At 45.5% G+C, this 21,466-nt stretch overlaps 1 protein-coding gene across 2 annotated transcripts in view; it reads left to right on the top strand.

The window, feature by feature from the left end:
- Window positions 1-20,423, top strand: part of S1PR2 (sphingosine-1-phosphate receptor 2) — a 57,884-nt gene extending 37,461 nt beyond the window's left edge. The window contains exons 2-3 of one of the 2 annotated variants that reach the window (XM_081895284.1): window positions 10,888-11,005; window positions 14,534-20,423. In XM_081895284.1, coding sequence (XP_081751410.1) covers window positions 14,658-15,713 — 1,056 coding nt within the window. In that variant the 5' untranslated portion in view covers window positions 10,888-11,005; window positions 14,534-14,657 and the 3' untranslated portion in view covers window positions 15,714-20,423. Of the gene's footprint in view, window positions 1-10,688; window positions 11,006-14,533 lie in introns of those variants that run through there. The other variant, XM_081895283.1, reaches the window with a different exon arrangement.
- The last annotated feature ends 1,043 nt before the right edge of the window (window positions 20,424-21,466 follow it).

Here is a 21,466-nt window from a genome sequence, read left to right as displayed (position 1 = left end):
TGATGGATTGCCTTTGTGTTGTTGCTAAACAATTGGGAAGTGGAAATCTGTGGCTATACGCAAATCATCCTGAGGTTCTACCTGCGTAGATCCTGATCTGTCTTCCGCCCTTTGCTGCCTTTTTAGGAAGGCGCCATATGAGCAAACATGAGGAAGACTACGGGGAGGAGGAGAAAGGGCTGGCCCTCAAGCCCACACAGACAAAGCCGGTCCTGCCTGCATTTTCCTACACCTTCTCATCATGTAATAGTATAATAATAATAATTACATTTAATAATAATTAATAGTAAAAAAATGAGTGGCATGGCCCCACCAGGAGGTAGACTTGCCCATTCTTCCAAAATTGGAAGGTCCCAAACAGCCATAATGAGATCAGTACCATACAGAGCATGTTCTGCTAGTTTAGTCTTAAGGTTTTTAAAAGGCAATATTCAAATAGGACCCAAAAATATAGTTTTTTTCCACCAGATTGCTGGCATGAAGGAGAAGCACATTTGGGAGTGTTACTCTTCATCTGGGGGTTTCCAGTTAGTTTCTTTCCACTTTTCCTCCGCAAGTGTTGGAAAGGTCAATCAATATAAGCTTTCCTAGGAAGGACACCCCAGTCTCATGCTATATCCTGAATATCTTCACAGAAGCTTATGAAATGCTTGGTCTGTCGCTCAGCATCCAAAAAACCAAAGTGCTGCCCCAACAAGCACAAAATAACCCCTCTGCAGCGCCACAAATCCAACTCAGTGGTGTAAAGTTGGAAAATGTCGATCACTTCTCCTACCTAGGCAGTTATCTTTCCACAAGGGCCAACACTGATGCCAAAATCCAGCATCACCTGAGCTCTGCAAGTTCAGCTTTCTCCCAATTGAAGTGCAAAGTGTTTGAGGACCGGGACATTCACAGGGAAACCAAAAGGCTTGTTTACAAAGCTATTGTACTACCAACCTTACTGTATGCTTGGGAAACATGGACCACTTATAAACGCCATCTCCAACTCCTCGAAAGATTCCATCAACAGTGTCTCCGAAAAAATTTATACATCACTTGGGAAGACAGGTGAACTAATATCAGTGTACTGGAAGAAGCAAAGATCACCAGTGTTGAAGCAATGATTCTTCAACATCAACTTCGTTGGACTGGTCATGTTGTGCTGATGCCTGATTATCATAGCTGTCAACGTTTCCCTTTTTTAAAGGGAAATTCTCTTATTCCGAATAGGATTCATCGCAAGAAAAGGGAAAAGTTGACAGCTATGCTGATTATCGTCTTCCAAAGCAACTACTCTATTCCGAACTTAAAAATGGAAAGCGTAATGCTGGTGGTCAACTGTCTCAAGGCAAATCTAAAAAAAATGTAGTATAAACACCGACAACTGGGAAACACTGGCCTGTGAGCGCTCCAGTTGGAGAACAGCTTTTACCAAAGGTGTCATGGACTTTGAAGACACTCGAACTCAGAACACAAGGGAGAAACGTGCTAAGAGGAAGGCACACTTGGCAAATCCACACTATGATCAACTCCTGCCCAGGAGCCAATGTCCCCACTGTGGAAGGACATGTGGATCCAGAATTGGCTTCCACAGTCACTTACGGACTCACTGTTAAAACCGTGTTTATGGAAGACAATCTTACTCAGCTACGAGTGATCGCCAAAGAAGAAGATATGAGCATATGAACTCTTTATGTATAAAAAAATCAAATCTGTGTCCAGTGTCTGAATTTCACATCCAATATAAATGCAAAATGAGTTGTCTTGCATGATTTTTCTTCTATTTTTAAAATTCTGCCATTTTTACTGTTTAGCATAGCAGATTGCTAATCAGGGGAAGCGGCAGGGTGCTGTGCGCTGGAGCAGGGTCCTCTGACTGCCAGGTATCTTACATAGCTGCTGCTCTCTCTGGGAATTGCTCATGGCCACAGCTCACAATGGTTAGCAGGTGGCCCAGTGATCCTGAATCTTTCATACCAGGCCCCAAATTCTCTGTTCCGTCCCTCTTTTTATAATTATATGTTTTACTTTGCTTACAGGGTGCATCTTAATTTTTCCCAGAGGCGCTTTATACATTTACAGTGGTACCTCGGGTTACATACGCTTCAGGTTACATATGCTTCAGGTTACAAACTCCACTAACCCAGAAATATTACCTCGGGTTAAGAACTTTGCTTCAGGATGAGAACAGATATTGTGCAGTGACGGTGCAGCGGCAGCAGGAGGCCCCATTAGCTAAAGTGGTGTAGCACCCTGCTTGTGGTTAACGCTTAGCTGGAATGAAATATTCAACGCAGCAACAGAGAAATTAAAATAATAATTTATTTGTCAGACAAATAAATGAGAGGCTCAGTGGTATATGGTTACCAAGCTCTGGCCTGCCTCCTGCCATTATGGCCAGCACTTATATTCCCTTAATCCAGCCCCCTTTGCTCCTCCTTGGGCTGCCTCTGTTCAATCAGCCTGGTTGGATTTCCTATTGGCTGATTGCTATAACTAATCACAAAAAGATACACCCATTTCCTTCTATCCTTATAAGGGAGACAAAGAGCTATATATATGACATATAAGTAATAATATATCTTACATGGAATCTTAATTACCAGCTCACCTCTTGCCCTATTGCCTTCTAAAACAAATGGTTAATCTTACATTTTTATCTTCAAGGATCTTGAGTTAATCATCATTGAAAGATCTCCTTCATTTGAGGGTCTTTTAAACAAATGCCTGACAACTATATATCAGAAGTGTTCGATGGCGTCTCCTGTCTGGCAAGGGGGGGCTAGGCTCATTTGCCCCTCTGGTCTCCTATTGCAATATGACTCTATGAATCTAGCATTTCTTAAATCCTTTGCATAATTACATTTAAGCCAATATATTTAAGCTATTATATTTCATACATTATCATAGGTAGCCTTTTAAAAGAATAAAGCTTCTCAAAGTAAAAAGGAAGGAACTCAGTAAAAAACAGCTTTTAAAAAGAAACCTCTTCTGTGTACACCCCTCCTTTCACCCCCCCTTTCCAGCCTAAAAATAAAGTAAAAAGAAGCTTCTTCTCCAGCCAAGTCAGTTGTCTTTTTCACTGCTCTTGGCCTTTCAACCTTAGGAAGAAGATATGGCTCATTTTACTGGGAGGCACATTGGTATTATTTTACTATTTACCCATTCTTAATAGTGTTTTTTCAGCCTTGGGGCAGCATATGTAATTTCCCCTTTTTTTTATAACTTTGAGAATTGTTTTTCTACTATAAATCAATGGGGCCCTCTTGTCTTAGGAGAAAACCTCTTGCCAAGGTTTTTTTCTGCCTGGCATGAAACCTTTGAAAATCTAAGCCCATTTAATTTAGGAACCTGATCAAGATATAAGCCAATATAAGTCTTGATTAAAAATGCAGTCTATATTCAGATGCCACATTCCCCCCTTTCAAGCTCAAGGACCTTGCTTACCAAGCGTCCTTGATAGCTTGATCTTCATCATATTCCTGAGGTAAAGCTCTGTATAGGGCCATGATATGAGGTAGAGTTTCATTCGAAATCATCTTGCTAATTGTACTTCTAAAACATGAGATGATACATGGCACCATACATAAAACCATTATTACTACCGTCAAGAAAAACAAGCAAGACAATAATATCCCTTTGAGTCCCGCAACATTAGGTAACCAATTGGTGAGCCATCCCATATCCCATCCTTCCCATGTTTATACTTGGACATGTGCTATATTCTCCATCTTTGTAGCCAACACACGGATTGCCTCACCATTATCAGAAATGTTAAAGCAACAGGCATTCCCTGTCAAGTTCAAGACTCCACATAGGCCTCCCTGCCTGGCAAGTACATAATCCATTCCCATTTTCAGCTGCATAATGGCGGCTCTACTTTCATCCAACTGTTGTGCAATAAGTCTCAAACTCTGGGCCGTTGCATTGGTTACAAGTTCCACTACTGCTTGCAATCGAATTATTCTGTTTAGATTATAAATAGGATCCCGTGCCCCTTGTATGAGCTCACCAGGATTCCAGGAGGCAGGATCATAATAGGCTATAATGCGCTCTGGTGGCCAATCATCAGTACCGCTCCAACTTTGGGTACTTCCTCCTGCTATACGAGAAATATCAGCATTCCTTCGTGTTTGCTTAGCTGAACTAGTGGGCATAATCCACATTGGTGGTAATACCCATCCCAGGAAACAAGTCCCACTCCATTTGGAAGGGAGTTTCTTGTATGCCCATTCTCCACATATCCACCACAACCATCGGGTCTGAGGTTTTTGGTACGTGGAGTACAGAAGGCGAAAATATCAAAAGAGGTAGAGAGTTCACAGTGCAGTATGTTAGATTGCCTTTTTCTGTCACAGTTATGTTCCATACCACTTTCCATGCATAAATAAAAGGAGGTGCACAGGGCAAGGTATTCCGAGTTCGATACGTAGTACCGTTTGCCCAGGTTTGACTATTCTTAATATAATCCCAAGTATAGTGGCAATGAGAAGAGCCTATCATGGTAGGGTCAGCTGCATCTGATGATTTATGCACACAGATTTCCCCTTGCACAGGTATAACTCGTATTGGTTTAGTTGAGTTCCAACCGGGGAAATTCTGTACTTCTGTTTGGTGTGGCATTTCGCTTACCATACCAATGGCACTTAATGGTATTGGTAATAAGGGCATACCTCCCTCTGAATCATCTGGCCCAAGAGAGCAAACAAGGCAATTAGTCCTATTTGCAACATTGGCTATCATCTCAGCTAAGCCTACCCACATATTGTGGTCATGGCGGAATCCATATTTAGCAAATTTGGTCAGATTCATGGACCCTTCCCCTTCCCAAGGGATCAGGATTAATAATAAAATCATGTTGATGTCTAGCATATGCATTCCTTCCACAAAAGATTACCTTATTGTGATAGCAAATAATTATTAGTCCCAATATAATTCCCCCAGTGACAGAAATGGGGAACCACCAAGACCAAAACATATATCCCAAGGATCCCCAATGTGTAATATCACTTATAATTGTTCCACAAGGGGGCAGTCAATCAATTGTATAAGAGAATCTTCCCGTTCACAATTGCTGGTTTAGACGCTCCTCAAGCTTCAGGCGTGCGCAGGTCAGCCAGCTTCCAGGTTGTGGCTGCAGCAGGCCGGTCGTCAAATGTTGCCCGTGACCTAACCCGCTCCCGGTAGGGCTAGATACAGGGGTTTTTGGAGAGAGTCAGTTTTAAAGGATTAGAGGGGTCACCTTTGCATGTCCAACTGCCTTCAGACTTCTTTAAACGAGAGTGATGAATCCAGGGGGTCACCTCAGCTACCTTCACCGCTGTTAGAATAGAGAGCAGGACGGTGTAAGGTCCACGCCACTTAGGTGCAAGTGGATCACGTTTCCACTCTTTCACCCATATGCTATGCCAGCCTGGAGCTGATGAATCGGCTTGGCAATGCTGCACGGCGTGTGCTTGAGGGCCCACCTGTTAAGATAAAAAAAACAAACAAACACGGGAGAGAGACAAAAACACGGGAGAGATTGCACTTGTCCCTGTGTCACATGGTCTCCTATTTGTTTGAGGTCAGTTGGAATATCCTGAACAAAGGAGGGCGGCCTCCCATACAGGAGCTCAAAAGGTGACAACTTAAGTCTTTTTGTGGGTGCGCACCGAACACGAAACAGTGTTATGGGTCAGCAAGCACATGGGGATATTAAAGCAGCCTGTGCTTTTCCTTTGCAGGCTTGGCACAGCCCGGCCTGGTCCCTGGGGTGCAGGGCCGTAAGAGATGGAGGCAGGCTGGGCCCTCTCCCTCCTGGGTGAAGCACCTGCCGGAAGCCTCGTGGCAATCATCCCCCCCCCGGGGGCACACGCAACAGACACTGGGGCCAACGGAGCGTGGTGGGTTAGGGTGGCAAATGCCTCTCTGAGCTCCGCAGAAAAGCTGAACTTGCACCAGAGCCGCCTCTGACCCACATAATGGGCTATTGCCAGCTTGTATTTTAGGGAGCTGGTTTCTTGTTTTCAGCCTTGCAGCAGCAGTACCCGACTGCACACACTTAATGTGATCTCACAACAATCCTAGGAGGTAGGCCATGGTTATTCCCATTGTAGAAGAGAGGAGAAACGGAGTGATATAATGCCAGCAGTAGTATAAATATGTCCCCATACATGCACCATACAAATAAAGAGTGGACACATAGTCCTACAGATACAACCGACCCTTTGAGGGTGACCAAACTGTTGATGCGGCCCCCCGATGAATTTGAGTTTGACACCCCTGCTTTAGACATATTAGTGGGCTTCTGGCATGCCCTGCAGATGCCTTGCACAAGCGTCTGGCGGTAGGTAGTAAGCCTGGCCAGGTGAATTGCATTGTTTGGATCCCAATTAGGATCTTCCAAGGGAAAGTTGTCCTGGAGATGATGGTCAATATTATAAATATTTCCCACTCTGGCCTGCTCACGCAAATATATCTGTGCCTTTTCAATTATGTCTCTCCTTTCCTCAGTGGTGAAAAGAGTATTCAGGAGCTGGCGACAATCTGTCCAAATAGGACTATTACTATTGAGGTCACCAAGTCCATCATAGCCTGAGGTTTTTCTGCGAAAGATGGGGTGTTTTCCAATTCATCAGATCTGTAGTTGTGAATGGAATACATTGCAGGGTCGAAGTTCGAGGTGGCCGTGGTCCAGGTTGCCCATTAACCAGCACAGGCTCCTCAAGTGCATCAAATACTCTTCTAAGAGGGGCTACTACGTGACCTTTTTCTTCACTTTGCTCTAGGGGCCTCAAATCATAGGGGATGGTATTTGTCCCAAGGCGTTCTTTTAGCAGCTTTATACGCCTGGCTGTATTGCTTGCTGACCGATTAAGGTCTCCCTGTAACTTCTGTAATAATTCTCTAGGACTTGGATGTACAGGGGTTTGGGGTAGGCAATCAGTTGTTCCACTAAAAGAGACTGTAGATGGAGTTCTACTGGGACTCACAGGTGGAATAACCACTTCTGCTTGGGCTTCATTATAGGACTCCAATGCCTCCTGAAGATATTTATCATAATCTATCAAGGAATCAAGCTCTGTGACTCCACCCCCATTATTCATTCCAGTTTCTTGCCTTGGGGTTACAACTGGTGGAGTGTTTGGATTAGGCTCCCTTCGTTGTGGAGCATAGGGTGGAGGTGGAAGCACCTCTTCCTCTGGTCCCTCAAAATGGGTTTGAGTTTATTTGGCAAGATTCCTTTCCTAGCTTCGGCTTTTACAGCCAATAATTTGCATCGTTGGACTTTGCATTCCCTTATCCATGGAGGATTTTTTTTTTTTTTTTTTAATGTGCTCAGCCAGGAATCTATATATGAAAATTGTTCTGGGCACCCTCCAGTTTCTTTGGTGATGTTAGACCAAAGTTTGCTTACTAAATTTATATCAAAGGTTCCCTGGGATGGCCATCCAGTACTTTGTTTTGGCTACCCTAATTCACATAACGTTCTCAAGCGCTCTGGCGTCATTTTGACTCCATATGCCCCTGAGAAGGCTTTCTTAAAATTATTTAACATACATTCAAGAGGTGTATTTTCCCCTTTGAACCCCCAACTCCCATTGTATGGCCCTGTGAAGTATCCACTCAGTCACTCACACACACGCCTTACTGGGAAACGAAGTAGTACTCACTCCACACTTAGGTCAGCTACACATTGTACTTTCTCACACATGCAATGCGCTAGATACTTCAACCACACTCTACCTCCCAATCTTCCCTTTTCCCTACACCAGATCACCATCTGATGTACCCAGCCACCTAGCGTACTCAGTTCCCCTTTACTGAGACGCAGAAGTTTGATCAGGACTTCTCTTCCTCCCAATTAATTGGAGGGCCAAAACCCCTTAGTGCACTTACCCTTAGCTGGTTGCCTGTTTATTTCTCTGGTCCCCCCCGGTCCGTCGCCGTCAGTGGGCAGGGTATCAGACAGACGAGACTTCTGCATTCCCCCTGGAAAAATTTACCAGTGCGCGCTGGGAAGCAGTTTAGAGATCCTCTCTCTTGTACCCTGTCCAATAGGGCGAAGGGGCTGCGTTCCAGCAGACCACTTATCCGAGTCGCAGGCACCATAAAATGTAGCACCCTGCTTGTGGTTAACGCTTAGCTGGAATGAAATATTCAACGCAGCAACAGAGAAATTAAAATAATAATTTATTTGTCAGACAAATAAATGAGAGGCTCAGTGGTATATGGTTACCAAGCTCTGGCCTGCCTCCTGCCATTATGGCCAGCACTTATATTCCCTTAATCCAGCCCCCTTTGCTCCTCCTTGGGCTGCCTCTGTTCAATCAGCCTGGTTGGATTTCCTATTGGCTGATTGCTATAACTAATCACAAAAAGATACACCCATTTCCTTCTATCCTTATAAGGGAGACAAAGAGCTATATATATGACATATAAGTAATAATATATCTTACATGGAATCTTAATTACCAGCTCACCTCTTGCCCTATTGCCTTCTAAAACAAATGGTTAATCTTACATTTTTATCTTCAAGGATCTTGAGTTAATCATCATTGAAAGATCTCCTTCATTTGAGGGTCTTTTAAACAAATGCCTGACAACTATATATCAGAAGTGTTCGATGGCGTCTCCTGTCTGGCAAGGGGGGGCTAGGCTCATTTGCCCCTCTGGTCTCCTATTGCAATATGACTCTATGAATCTAGCATTTCTTAAATCCTTTGCATAATTACATTTAAGCCAATATATTTAAGCTATTATATTTCATACATTATCATAGGTAGCCTTTTAAAAGAATAAAGCTTCTCAAAGTAAAAAGGAAGGAACTCAGTAAAAAACAGCTTTTAAAAAGAAACCTCTTCTGTGTACACCCCTCCTTTCACCCCCCCTTTCCAGCCTAAAAATAAAGTAAAAAGAAGCTTCTTCTCCAGCCAAGTCAGTTGTCTTTTTCACTGCTCTTGGCCTTTCAACCTTAGGAAGAAGATATGGCTCATTTTACTGGGAGGCACATTGGTATTATTTTACTATTTACCCATTCTTAATAGTGTTTTTTCAGCCTTGGGGCAGCATATGTAATTTCCCCTTTTTTTTATAACTTTGAGAATTGTTTTTCTACTATAAATCAATGGGGCCCTCTTGTCTTAGGAGAAAACCTCTTGCCAAGGTTTTTTTCTGCCTGGCATGAAACCTTTGAAAATCTAAGCCCATTTAATTTAGGAACCTGATCAAGATATAAGCCAATATAAGTCTTGATTAAAAATGCAGTCTATATTCAGATGCCACATTGGTGCTTCAGCTTAAGAACAGTTTCAGGTTAAGAACAGACCTCCAGAATGAATTAAGTATGTAACCAGAGGTACCACTGTATACAGATTTGTGTTAGGGACTGGAAAGAGGCAGAGGTTAGTCTAGTTCAGAGCCACAGCATTCTGTGTTCTGTTTGGCCTGTTGCCCCCTCCCCCCCTTTATTTCTAATAAAGCTTCACCATGTGACCACTGAGGTGTGTGCAGTTGGCAACCTCCGTTTCAGAAATCCCCATGTGCCCAGATCCCTTTGGGCTCCGCACTGCTGGAAGCCTGAAGCCAGGCTGGGTACAGCCAGACCTTTGAAGCCGAGGGCTGGGGAGCTGGCTTTTCGCTCTGCCGCTTGGCAAGGGATTGGCTGGAGGCATGAGGGCACTGGTCCAAGATCCCAGGATCTGAAGAACTAACTGTACATTCCCAGTTTATATTGGGATGTGAAAAGGTGCTAGAAGATGATATATTTTTTGCGTATTATCCTTCCTCACATTTGTGAGATCAGCAGAGTGCCCTAGAGAGGCTAGTTTTAGCCTTTTAGTCTAAGTAATGCAGGAAGCTTTAAGGCAGACCAGATTCTCCTGGTATTTCACCCCTTTCTCTCCCTTAAAACAATAATCTCACAAACAGTCTTGTAAAAGGTAAAGATAACATTTACTCAGAATACTTGTTGAAGAGTAACAGATACAGAAGCTTGGTTTAGGCAGGCTTAACATGGTAATTCAGTTACAAATACATACTTAAGTCTAGCTTAAAATTGATGTTCTCACATTGCTGGCATGGTGAAAAGAGGCAGGTGGGAGAATATAGCTCTGCCCTCCCCATGTCGGCACATGGGAGCGTCTCTCACAGACTTCTCTCTGGCAAGTTTACAGGAAAACTGAGTTTCAGCTCTGATCCTGTGCCTGTGGGTGACCAAAAAGGGTGGTGGTGGCAGCAGTTGCCAGAGAGCAACCCTGGCAGCACTGCAGGGTTGTTGTGCGGCAGTTGAGCAAGGAAAAGGTGTGAGAGGCTCTCCTGGCAGCTCCCTTCCCAAGTTCTCTGAAGTTCTTGGCAACATCCCTGCCCACAGACTCTGCCTCCAGGCACTTCCCCCCAGCTGGGAGCAAACTGGGTTGCGCCTGCAGCCCCCTTTGGCCATCCAAACCACCTTCCTTGTCACCGAGTCATTTGGTGATCTAGTGCCTAAATCACTGTCTGCACAGAGTCCTGCACTGTTAGCAGCAATCCAAGGTGCTTAGATTATGCAAAGGGAAAACTAGGCATTATTTCACCCAGGTAAAGACCCAGTTTGGCACACCCTCCCATGCACATTTGCGTGTGTGCGTGCGCACACACACACACACACACAGGCTGGGAGCCTCAATGGCTGGAGGCTTCACCCAGAGCAAAAATCCTGGCTAGCCCCCCTCCAGCTACAGCTCTGGCTTTTGCAACTTTATGCATGGCGTTTTCCTAAACTTATTTTAATTTATACCTTGCCTTTTCACAGGTGGGCACCTAAGGCAGCTAACAGTATGCATACCAGAAACGCAGCATAACTTGCAGCTATGAGAAGCCTGGAGAAAATGACCTGTGGATGGTCCACCCACTAACGGCTCTGCATTTTGTATTCTTCCTCAGAAGATTGCAGTGCTGGCTGCTGCTGGAAGCTGGGATTCTGAAGTGTAAGTGAAGCAGGGATATTCTGCATGGGCCAGCAGGCCTTTTCTGTGCCTTACCGAAGGCTCTGCTTCCTCAGGTAACTTGCATTTCCGTTGTGCTTAAACTGCTGCGTTATCTGTGTGGGAGTTTTTTTTGGGGGGGGGGGAGGATTCCCCACAATTCTTGGAGATGTTACCATAGAGGACTTGCCTGATTTTCAATACTAGAAATGAGATGTGTCTGGAGAGCTTTCTTTTCTAATGCATGATAAAGATGTAGTTATTGGCTTCATAGGATCACAAGTGCACTCTTCCCACTCACCCCAACCGCACATCTTTGCATGGAATGACATTTTTGTAGCACAGGCACGACCATTTTGCATGGGGATGGAGTGTGCATAAGCTTGCCCTGTTCCACCCTGCCCCCGTTACTCCCCCATTCATCCCACTTCTGGGTCCAAAAGGACCCACATGTCGGGGGTCACGCATCAACTGGATACACCTAAACAGATCGCCAACTGCATTTGCTTGCTGGAGAAGTGCTAGAATTTGCAGTGTTGCTTGTGCTCTTTTATTGCTCCTATTGCCCACAGTACCACTGGCAAAGTGCAACACTTTTTCTCTTATCCCCGGTCCCTTCATCTCCAATGCCATCACCATTTTAATACAAGCAACAACCATTGTACATGTGTTGAATATGTGTGCAACTGTGCACATGTGCATTGCCCCGAACCCAGAAGTGACTAGAAAAATGTCAAAAACAGCCTTAAAAAGAACACTGAAAGGGCAAAATTTTTGCAAAAACAGCACCTATGTTTACAACAAGTCCCCCGAGCCTTACAAGTGCAATCCCTGGAGCCATCAGCCACTGAGGCCTGTGGAGAGTTGGAGTTTGAGCAAGGAGGTTTGGAGAGAGTCTGTCAAGTGCTGCTGGTTTTTAAAAGGGGTTTTCAAGGCTTTCCAGAGGTTTAGAGGGTGTTTGCAGGCTCTTTCAAGGATCTTCTCAATATGCACTATTTCACTTAGGTAAAATGGTTGTTGCCTGCATTTTAAAAGTTGGTGGCTTCCCACTGTGTCTCTCCAGTGGAGGTGGGGGCACTTGGAGGAGGGTGGAATATGCTTGGCAAGCCATCAGTAAGGATGTTTTCTATCCTTCAACAATCCCTGGTCAGCTATGAACTTTCTCTCCCCACCCCCCACCCCGGCCCCTGTACTTCCCCTTTAAATTCCCTGTGCCTTAATGTGTACATGACAACACAGCAGCCCTGCAATGTCCCAGCATAATCCCCTCCCATTCTAACAGGCAGTCTTTTCTTTGGGGCTGGTGCCTGCTCTCAGGCCTGGTTCTTAAGAAGGTAAATCATTAATGATTTGGGATAGAGACAAGGCAGCGTGATTGAGGGAAGCCATTTCCATCCCACCCCCACCTCCTGCCTTTCCTTGGGCACGACCGTCGCCTGCCCTTCCCGCCTTGCCCTCGGGCCAGACCTCGCAACTCCCAGAGACTTGAGTTGGAGAGGGAAGGTGGCGCACCCAAGCTAGTATTAAAGTGAAAGTTGAAGTGTGATATCTATTTAATTAAGAAGAAAAACACTGTTACTTGAATACCTGTCTTGTTGCTCTGACAGTAATGCTACATTGTTAAGTAAGTGGAAGCACACCTTAATTGTTATATGGATGTTTCATTAAATGTAAGGATCTCATTACCACTGTACTGTGTATTCTACCAAAGCAAGTTGAAAAGATCAAAGCAATGAGTTATGAAAGCTGAGACTTTAACAGAAGCCGTGTTGGTTCCTTGGCAGGGCCTGCCGATCGCTCCTTCTTTCTCATTCTTCCCTTACAGCTGGCCAAGGCCTGACCTACCAGCCAAATGTGGCCCAACAACCACACATGGAGGTCAGGGGCTTGACCATCCCTTGCTTTTATTTTTGCAGTTGCTGACAGGTAGCCGAATAAGAGGCTCCTCAACACCCTGATTGGAACTCTGTACATGGCCAGTGGGCTACACTATGTAGGCCTGATCAAGTCTACATCAGTTTACCGTCTGCCTGCAGCTGTTTGCATTCCCATTTAATTTGCGTAGTTCACCTGACATTATTCTCAAACAACACTGGTCTTGATACTTTCCCCTTCTAAAGTTGGGTTTACTTGACACAGGGCTAATCTGATAAATTAGGGGAAATTGGGCTCCAAACAGCTCTACGCATTGTCAGAGATTATTTGTTTTAGCATCATAGAATTGTAGAGTCAGAAAGGACTACGAGGGGCATCTGGTCCAAGCCCTGCAATGCAGTGCCCAACATGAGGATCATGACCCACAACCCTGAGATTCAGAGTGTCCTGCTCTACAGACTGAGCCAGCTCAGGGATGAGCGGATTGATTGTCGTTTCTGCTGCTCCCATAACTGCTGTTCCTTCTGTGCTTCCCCCCCATCTGGGCTTGTAACTCTTTTTGGGGCACTCCTGAATATGGGAATGTTTCCATTTATTTTGAATCCCCAGATTAACACAAACACAAAACTGTACAACCAAACTTACATAAAATTTCCATGGTGAATATATTGAACAGCCGTGTGTGCTGAGAACTTACAATCAGAAATGGGGAGGCCTGGGGAAAAACTGGAAAAATTGAAAAACAACAACAGTTCCCCCCTCCCCCGTTTTTGTTTTTGTGTTTTTTTTCAAATAAGGAAAAATGACTTTGGAAAAAAATGGGGGGGGAAACCTGGATTCCCCCCCCCCATTTTTCCAGTTTTTCCCAGGGCTTCCCATATCTACTTACAATAGCTTTCATTTCTTTTTCATACTTCCAATTTGTGCAAAATCAGAAAATAGCACAAACAAATTTGCAATTGCCTGACTGCAGCATTGCACACATGTCCGGTTGGTATTTGGTTGTCACAACGGTTTTGTGCTGTAATTTTCCCAATGTTTTCATAGGTCATACCATGTGATTCAATTTGGAGTGGTATCCTGGCATACAGTTCTTTACTGCCACTTTAATGGGGAAACAGAAGCATGTCCCTGCGTAAAGGATGGTGACATGTCCCATGGCCTCCCCTGTTGTGTGGCACCATGCCCACGAGTGCAAATGAAACTTAGTGCAACATGGAAGCATGTTGATTAAAAAAACCAAAACACCACAGTTCCATAATGCAACAGGCGAAAGGAATGTTAGCAACCAGGACACTTTTTTTCTATCTCCCTTAGTAAAAAGCTGAAGCAGGAGGGGGGAATCTGCAGCCCTCCGGATGTTGCTGGACTACAACTCCTATCATCCCTGGCCATTGGCCATGCTGGCTTGGGCTGGTGGGGTTAGAATCCAGCAATACCTGGAGGGCTTTTGTCTCTGGGCTAAAGACTTGTGTGTTCATTTTAGAAGGGAGGAAGGAAAAGAAAAAAGAAAGGAAAGCTGCTCTCTTGCAGTCAACTCACACCCACACACCCTGCAGGCCATGACCCTGTAAGTGGAAGGCTAAGACTTTGAAGACTAGCACTTCTGATGCACATGCCTCTCTAACAGGGTAAGGCTATGTTTTGCCTTGCATTCCCAACACCACACTCCTTGTTCTTTGTTCTAAGCTCCTAACCCTGTTAATTTTATGTGTTTTCATCAACCCCAGGCTTCTGCAAGTTGACCCCTCACCCCTCTTCTGAATGAACACATTCTCACTGTGGTCTTGCCTTGATGCCTTCTAATACAGACGTCCGTGAGTGGGCACAAGTGTAACCTGTTGTTGGAAAGCCATGGGGAACACCTTCGATTCCTACTTCAACAAGCACAAGATTGTGGAGCACTACAACTACACCAAGGATAGGCTGGAGAAAGATGATGACCCTTCACTCTCAAGCGGCTCTGTTGCTATCATTGTGCTTTGCTGCTTTATAATCCTGGAGAACCTGCTGGTGCTCATGTCCGTCTGGAGGAACAAGAAGTTCCACTCGGCCATGTTCATCTTCATTGGCAACCTAGCCTTTTCAGACCTACTGGCTGGCTCCGCCTTCATAGCCAATGTTGTCCTCTCGGGCCCAGCCACTTTCCACCTCACCCCGCTGCTGTGGTTCGTGCGAGAGGGCACAGCCTTTGCTACTTTGGCAGCCTCCGTCTTCAGCCTGCTGGCCATTGCCATAGAGCGGCATGTGGCCATCACAAAGGTGAAGGTCTACAGTAGCGACAAGAACTGCCGTATGGTGCTTCTGATTGGCGCTTGCTGGGTGATTTCAGCAGCCATTGGGGGGCTGCCCATCCTTGGCTGGAACTGCATACATGACCTTGACAAGTGCTCCACTGTCCTACCGTTTTACTCCAAACACTACGTTGTCTTTGTGGTCACCATCTTCACTGCCATTCTCTTCTCCATTGTGGTCCTCTACGTCCGGATCTATCGCATTGTCCGCTCCAGCCATGCTGAGATGGCTGGCTCCCAGACTATAGCCTTGCTCAGGACAGTCACTTTTGTCCTGGGGGCCTTCATCATCTGCTGGCTCCCTGCCTTCATCATCCTCTCAATAGATGCTTCATGTGCCAGGAAGTCTTGCCCCATCCTTTTCCAGTCGAAATATTTCTTTGCCTTTGCTACCCTCAATTCAGCCATCAACCCTCTCATCTACACCCTCCGCAGCAAGGACATGAGGAAGGAGTTCCTGCGAGTCCTCTGCTGCTGGGGTATGATGGGGCAGGGGAAGCCGTCAGAGCGTTGCATGATTCCCCTCCGCAGTTCCAGTTCCTTGGAACGCTGCACCCCAAAGCAGGACAATCCTACTGCGCCTTTCATGAAGAAGGAACATTCCACTTTTGTGTGAAAAAACACAAGGAAGGGAACTACGGGGTGGATGATGGAAGAAAGGGGAGTGGGTTGGACCTAAGTGAGCGGTACAAAGGTGATGTGGTACATGGGATGCTAGCCTCCTCGTGGCCAAATCAACCTGCCTTTGACATAGCTGGAGGTGTCCGTTTGTTCACTAGACCTGCACAGTATTAGAATGTTCTGTTAGTGTGTGTGTGTGTGTGAGAGAGAGAGAGAGAGAGAGAGAGAGAGAGAGAGAGAGAGAGAGAGACTGAATGACTTGAAGTGAGTGAGCAGCCTGCTCAGATGCTGACACTTTGCATTGGTTCAGTTCTGCTCCTTTACTCTAAAAGGTGCCCTGCCTGTTTTGTATGCCCAGAGTTCCTTCCGTCCTGCACCTCAGAGCATGCTTTCATGCCTTCCCTCCTTCCCAAAGCATTCACTCCTTCCCAAGGAAGTAGCAACCAGTCACTCAAATCTGCTTGGTTCTCTTTGCCTTGGTCCTAATGTGGCCATAGAGCAGCCAAGGAGCTTCCTGGAGTGACTGGAAGTGAAAACAGATGCAAAACATTTTTGGAACAACAAGGGCACTTTGATAGTTCTGTTGCTGCCTGCAGTGCAAATGTGTGTGTGTGTGTGTGTCTCCTGCTCTGGGCTCTGCTCAAACTGGTTTTGCAGGTTTTCTGTGCATTTCAAGTTGAGCCAGGAAAAGGCCAATTCTTCCCGTCATGGAATCACAGAATCCTAGAACTGTAGCGTTGAAAGGGACCCCAAAGGTCATTTAGGCAAATCCAGAGATGCATGTGTGGCTGGCATGAGTGCATGTTGGCTAGAGTTTGTTTTTTCAGTAAAGCCAATCTATGTGCTCTCTCCATCACTGATGATCACTTTGGCAGCTGTTCTAAAGGTATCTGGTTACCGCACCCCCACCCCCCTTGGTGAGGTGAAGGATGTGCATAAATGCATATAGAGCTCTTGGGTGGGGGTGTCCTGCCCTATGCTCACACTTAACATATGTGTGTGTGTGTGTGTGTATACACACACAAACACACACACACCAATATATATTATTTTCAGCATGGCTTATTAAACAGTACATTCAGTCTCTCCCATTCTTAAAGTGTTTTTTTTGCAAAGAAGTAGCAAGAAATCATTGCAGCCTTGCCTTGCTGCCTTAAGACTGAGGAGAGAGTCACAGGGGAAGTTAGTTATAAGGGAGGAATCGTGCTGGAAATAAATACAGTGACCCTGAGAGCCACTTCCAGGCAGGAGCAGGAGCAGGAGTGGACTGGTTCCATATAAGGCAGTTTCCTGTGTCCAGCCTGGATGGGAGGTGCATCAACAGTCCCCTTGGTTGTTGGCAGAGATGGGGGGCCAGGACAGGGGGCTGAGCAAAAGCTAGAGAACTGGGTGTTTCAAATTTTGTACCTTGTTTGAAGGGCAACCCATGCCGACATGTGGATAAGTGCCGGTCTTTTGATGGCTCAGGTTCTGTATTTAAAATGCAGAGCAGTTTCCCACTGGATTGTATCCCAGGAGAGGCTGCCACCTGGATTTCCCTCTCCAGGCCCTTAAATGTCTTGTGTTGAGCTGGAACAGGGGTCAGCAACCTTTTTCAGCCCTGGGCCGGTCCACCATCCCTCAGACCATGTGGTGGGTTGGACTGTATTTTGAAAAGAAAAATGAACGAATTCCTATGCCCCACAAATAACCCAGAGATGCATTTTAAATAAAAGCACACATTCTACTCATGTAAAAAACGCTGATTCCCAGATCGTCCACAGGCTGGATTGAGAAGGCTATTGGGCTGCATCCAGCCCCCAGGCCTTAGGTCAGCTGGACCCCTGAGCTGGAACAAGCCCATCACCAGCTGAGCTCCCAGCCCCCATCCTCAGCACACCCTGGGTGAACTGGAGGACGGCTCAGAAGAATTTAAAACACACTGCAGCCTAGGGAGACAGGCATACGGGGTGTGCCAAGCAGCATTGAGGGGAAAGTTGCTTCTATGATTATTAGTAAGAGTGTGGTGCATGTCTACTCAGAAGTAAGTCCTGCTGAGTTCAGTTTAAATTACTCCCAGGGAAGTGTGTGTAGGATTGATGGCTGGTTAGACAGACTTGGCTTCATCCTGTTGAGTCATCAGAATCAAGAGCCCTCTTTCCTCCAGCACTGTGTGTGTGTGTGTGTGTGTGTGTGTGTGTGTGTGTGTGTTGGAAGGCTAGATTTGCACACACATGCAGCCACCCTCAGGATGCATCCCCAACCTGTAATACCAGTCGACAACAGGAGGCCCTGGACTTCCAGCCCCTCTGCAAAAGTTCTTCTGTAGTGTGGGAACAAACGTGTGGGTTTGGGGGAGGTGGGTTTGTGAGGCTGGGGGCATTGCTAAGGAAGAGGTGAAAAGAAGAGAAGTGTGCGAGGGCTATTCCTTCAAGGAAAGAGCCAGGTGTGGGTGGGTATCCTGCCTACAGCTGCTGCAGGTGGAAACGTGATTCACCCGGTATGATGTGCGGGGACATGCCATTGAGAATGAGGAGGGTGTTTTTATGAATGGGAATGAGATGCAGGCGTGGGAACCATGTCCCTCCTCAAGCATGGCTGATGCAGCCCAGAGGCTGGAGGGGGTGGGAGATTGCTTTAAATAACGCACCCTCCTCTTCGCTGCCTTCACCTCCTCAGAACAACATTTTGTAGGAATAAAATAAGCCTGTGTGGTACTCTTTTTAAAAATCCTTTTCCTGGCTAAAAAGCAAGCAAAACTTTAAAGAGTGTTGCTTCTTGGTTTAACAAGAACCCATAGAAATGTAAGACTTGCTTATGAGTGGGGAGCTGCAGTGTAAGGGTCTGTTAATGGGCAGTTATGCACCCTGTCAAATGTTGCTTATAAAGACCTTGATGCACAAGTCAGGACATATCTGAGTCAGGTCTGTTTCATCAGAATATGTGAATTGGGATTTCTTTAGCTGGATAGTAGCTAGCCAGCTAAGTCATCCACCTCAAACAGAGCCCTTAGGATATTTTTACCCTGGCCCTTCGGCAGCTATTAATTTAAGCACTGAAAGGTACAGATACCAGGCACATGGCAAAGTATGCAGAAAATGGGTGAAATTGCAAATATGTGCATGTATATAGTGAGCCAGTGCGCAGCAAGTTGAACTGATTAGGACTTACTCCCAGACAAGTGTATGTAGGTTTGACGTTTAAAGTTGTAGAGCCTGTGAAGCATATGTGTGCTTGCTCTTCTTGTAGCAATGAAGTATTGCATGTGTGTGTGCACACAACCTCTGTGTGCAAGTGCCAGTATATGTGGATGTGTGAAGTTGCCTGGCTGCAAGGTATTTCTTGAGTTATAATTTTGTAATCTGCATTGACACAGGTCTGTGTCCTGTGTCCTCGCAATCCACGTGTGCATTTAGGCTGGTGCCTGTGCTTGTTTGTGCATATGAACATTTTCGTTTTGTGTGAATGGACCTGGAGTGCTGCTCTCCTCCAGCAATAGCATGGTACCACTGTAACACTTGTGTGCACGTTCTGTGATGCCATGCAGAACCTCACTGGCTCCCTGTTCCCTGTGTCTGGTTTTCTTGTACTTGCTTCTGTCTCTCGCTTCTCTTGAGCCCTTGGCTGCTTTCAAGAGGAGACTGCTCCATGGGGCTTAAGTGTATTCTTCTCCCTCTGGAGAGGGAGGGCGATCCCACCCCTGCTTTAAGCACTTATTCCAAGCTGCTGCAAGCAAATGAAGGGGATGGATGTGCACCCAGGGAAAAGAGAGCAGAACATTTTTATCTCTCTCCCCCCCCCCCCGAGTTTTGTCTTGCAATGTTTCGTAGGATTATTGCCTCTACTGTGAGCTTCTTCCCACTGTTCAGAGGTTTTGCAGGATTTTGTAGAACTTCAAAAACCTTCCTTAGAGCGCCTTAGAGACCAACTAAGTTTGTCATTGGTATGAGCTTTTGTGTGCATGCACACTTCTTCAGATACACATACCAATGACAAACTTAGTTGGTTTCTAAGGTGCTACTGGAAGGAATTTTTTTATTTTGTTTCGACTTTGGCAGACCAACTTCAAAAACCTTGTTTAATTGGAGACAAGACTGGGGCAAAAGAAGGGCATGCTGTTTGTGTACAACACGCACACACAAAATGGCTCTACCTGAACCCTTTCATTTCTCCTAAGAACTATTGTTTGTCCTCACTTCTGGAAACAGCCAGTCCACTCCCTGCTCCCACATCCAAATGGCCACCCCTCCCCGTTCCCCCATGTCCATCACTTCATGACACTGCTGTGAGTAGTGACAATTTCAGGACAGGCTGTAGCTAGGAATTTTAGCACTGGGTGAGGCCTTGGAGATCTTTCAATAGAATTTTCAGCACCCTCACTAAATTGCAATTGCAAGGTTTCTGTGGAGGAATAAATGATCTTAAAAATATACGAAGCTGGCAATACATTTTGTAGTACAAAGTGAATTTAGTGTTGGAAAGCACTGGGTCAGTCACTGGAAGAATTCTAGAGGCAGAAGCGGACTGTTGCACTCGTTCTCTCTCTCTCTCTCTCTCTCTCTTGCACACACCAAGGGGTACAGTCTTGACTATGCAATCCTACTATCCTTTCCCTAATAGAATCTTGCCTGTGGAAACACTAACGGGGTTGGGTGGGGTGTTTTTTAAACATAATTCTCCCTTTTAATGGAGATCTGTATGTATTAAAATACTTGCTTCTACAGTTGTCCTTTGTTCATTTTTCCCTTGCCCATGTTATCTGAGGATGTGCACATTTGCAAAAACACTTAAAGGCTGACCCTCTTTGGTTTTTTACCCTGGGAAAAAAATAATCATTAGGAGTCTCTGCTCTAAATAGAATCATAAAAGCTTCCAGGTTCTGACCACCTCTTCCCTGCCCCAGACCTCCCAAGGCTTATGCAAGAAGGCACAATGATTTTTTCACATAGTATGTTTAAAATGCATCTTTTTGGCATTTCCACTATGGGAATGTTAATGTGAGACAGATTACAGAAGCTATTCAATGTAAATTTTGCATTTGTATATGAAAGAAGTGGTTCAGCTTAGTAGCTGAGAGTGTACTTTGAAGGAAGAGTATACGCAAATAAAGGATGGAGAACGTGTAACTCTTCCCATAATCCCCATGGTTTTCCTTGCATGGCTAGGGCTGATGGGATTTGGAGGTCTGCAGGATTAGAAGAGCCACAGGTTTCTCCTTCCTACTGTAGGAGCCACTGATATCCCTCATGCTCAGTCTACCCTTTGGACTCTTCACGGACTAGGATCCGTCGAATCCATAATGCATGAGATCTCTTCCCTTATGTACATCTTACCTGCTTTTTCTTATAGGAGTTGTCACAATTAGAGAATAGGCCCATGGGCGGCTCCTTAAGAGGGGTAAGTCCAGGCATTTGGCAAGGTCCCAACATTGGGCCTCCCACTCCTAAGAATGCCTCTATTTCCACATTGCAAAGAGTTCCCAAGTGGGCAGATAAGGGAATTTGCAGCTCTCTCATCTTAAGGGTGTGCTGACTATGGCTGATGGCAGTTGTAGTCCAACAAAAAATCTGGACAGTACCAGGTTGGGAAAGGTTGACCTGGTGGTGAAAAGGCTGTTTTCTTTTAATCTCCAGCTCACGGTTGTCCCACTTTCTGGGACTCCAGGCTTTATTAACAAGCATTTCATCTAACACTAGGTTGTGGATGGAATGGGACCATAGTCCAAATTATGAGGCTTTCCCCAGCCTTGCTGGAGCAAATCTTACTGCT

Source organism: Podarcis melisellensis (assembly GCF_964234715.1).
Source record: "Podarcis melisellensis genome assembly, chromosome: 17".
Taxonomy (NCBI): Eukaryota; Metazoa; Chordata; class Lepidosauria; order Squamata; family Lacertidae; genus Podarcis; species Podarcis melisellensis.
This window is presented reverse-complemented; position numbering and strand designations above follow the sequence as displayed.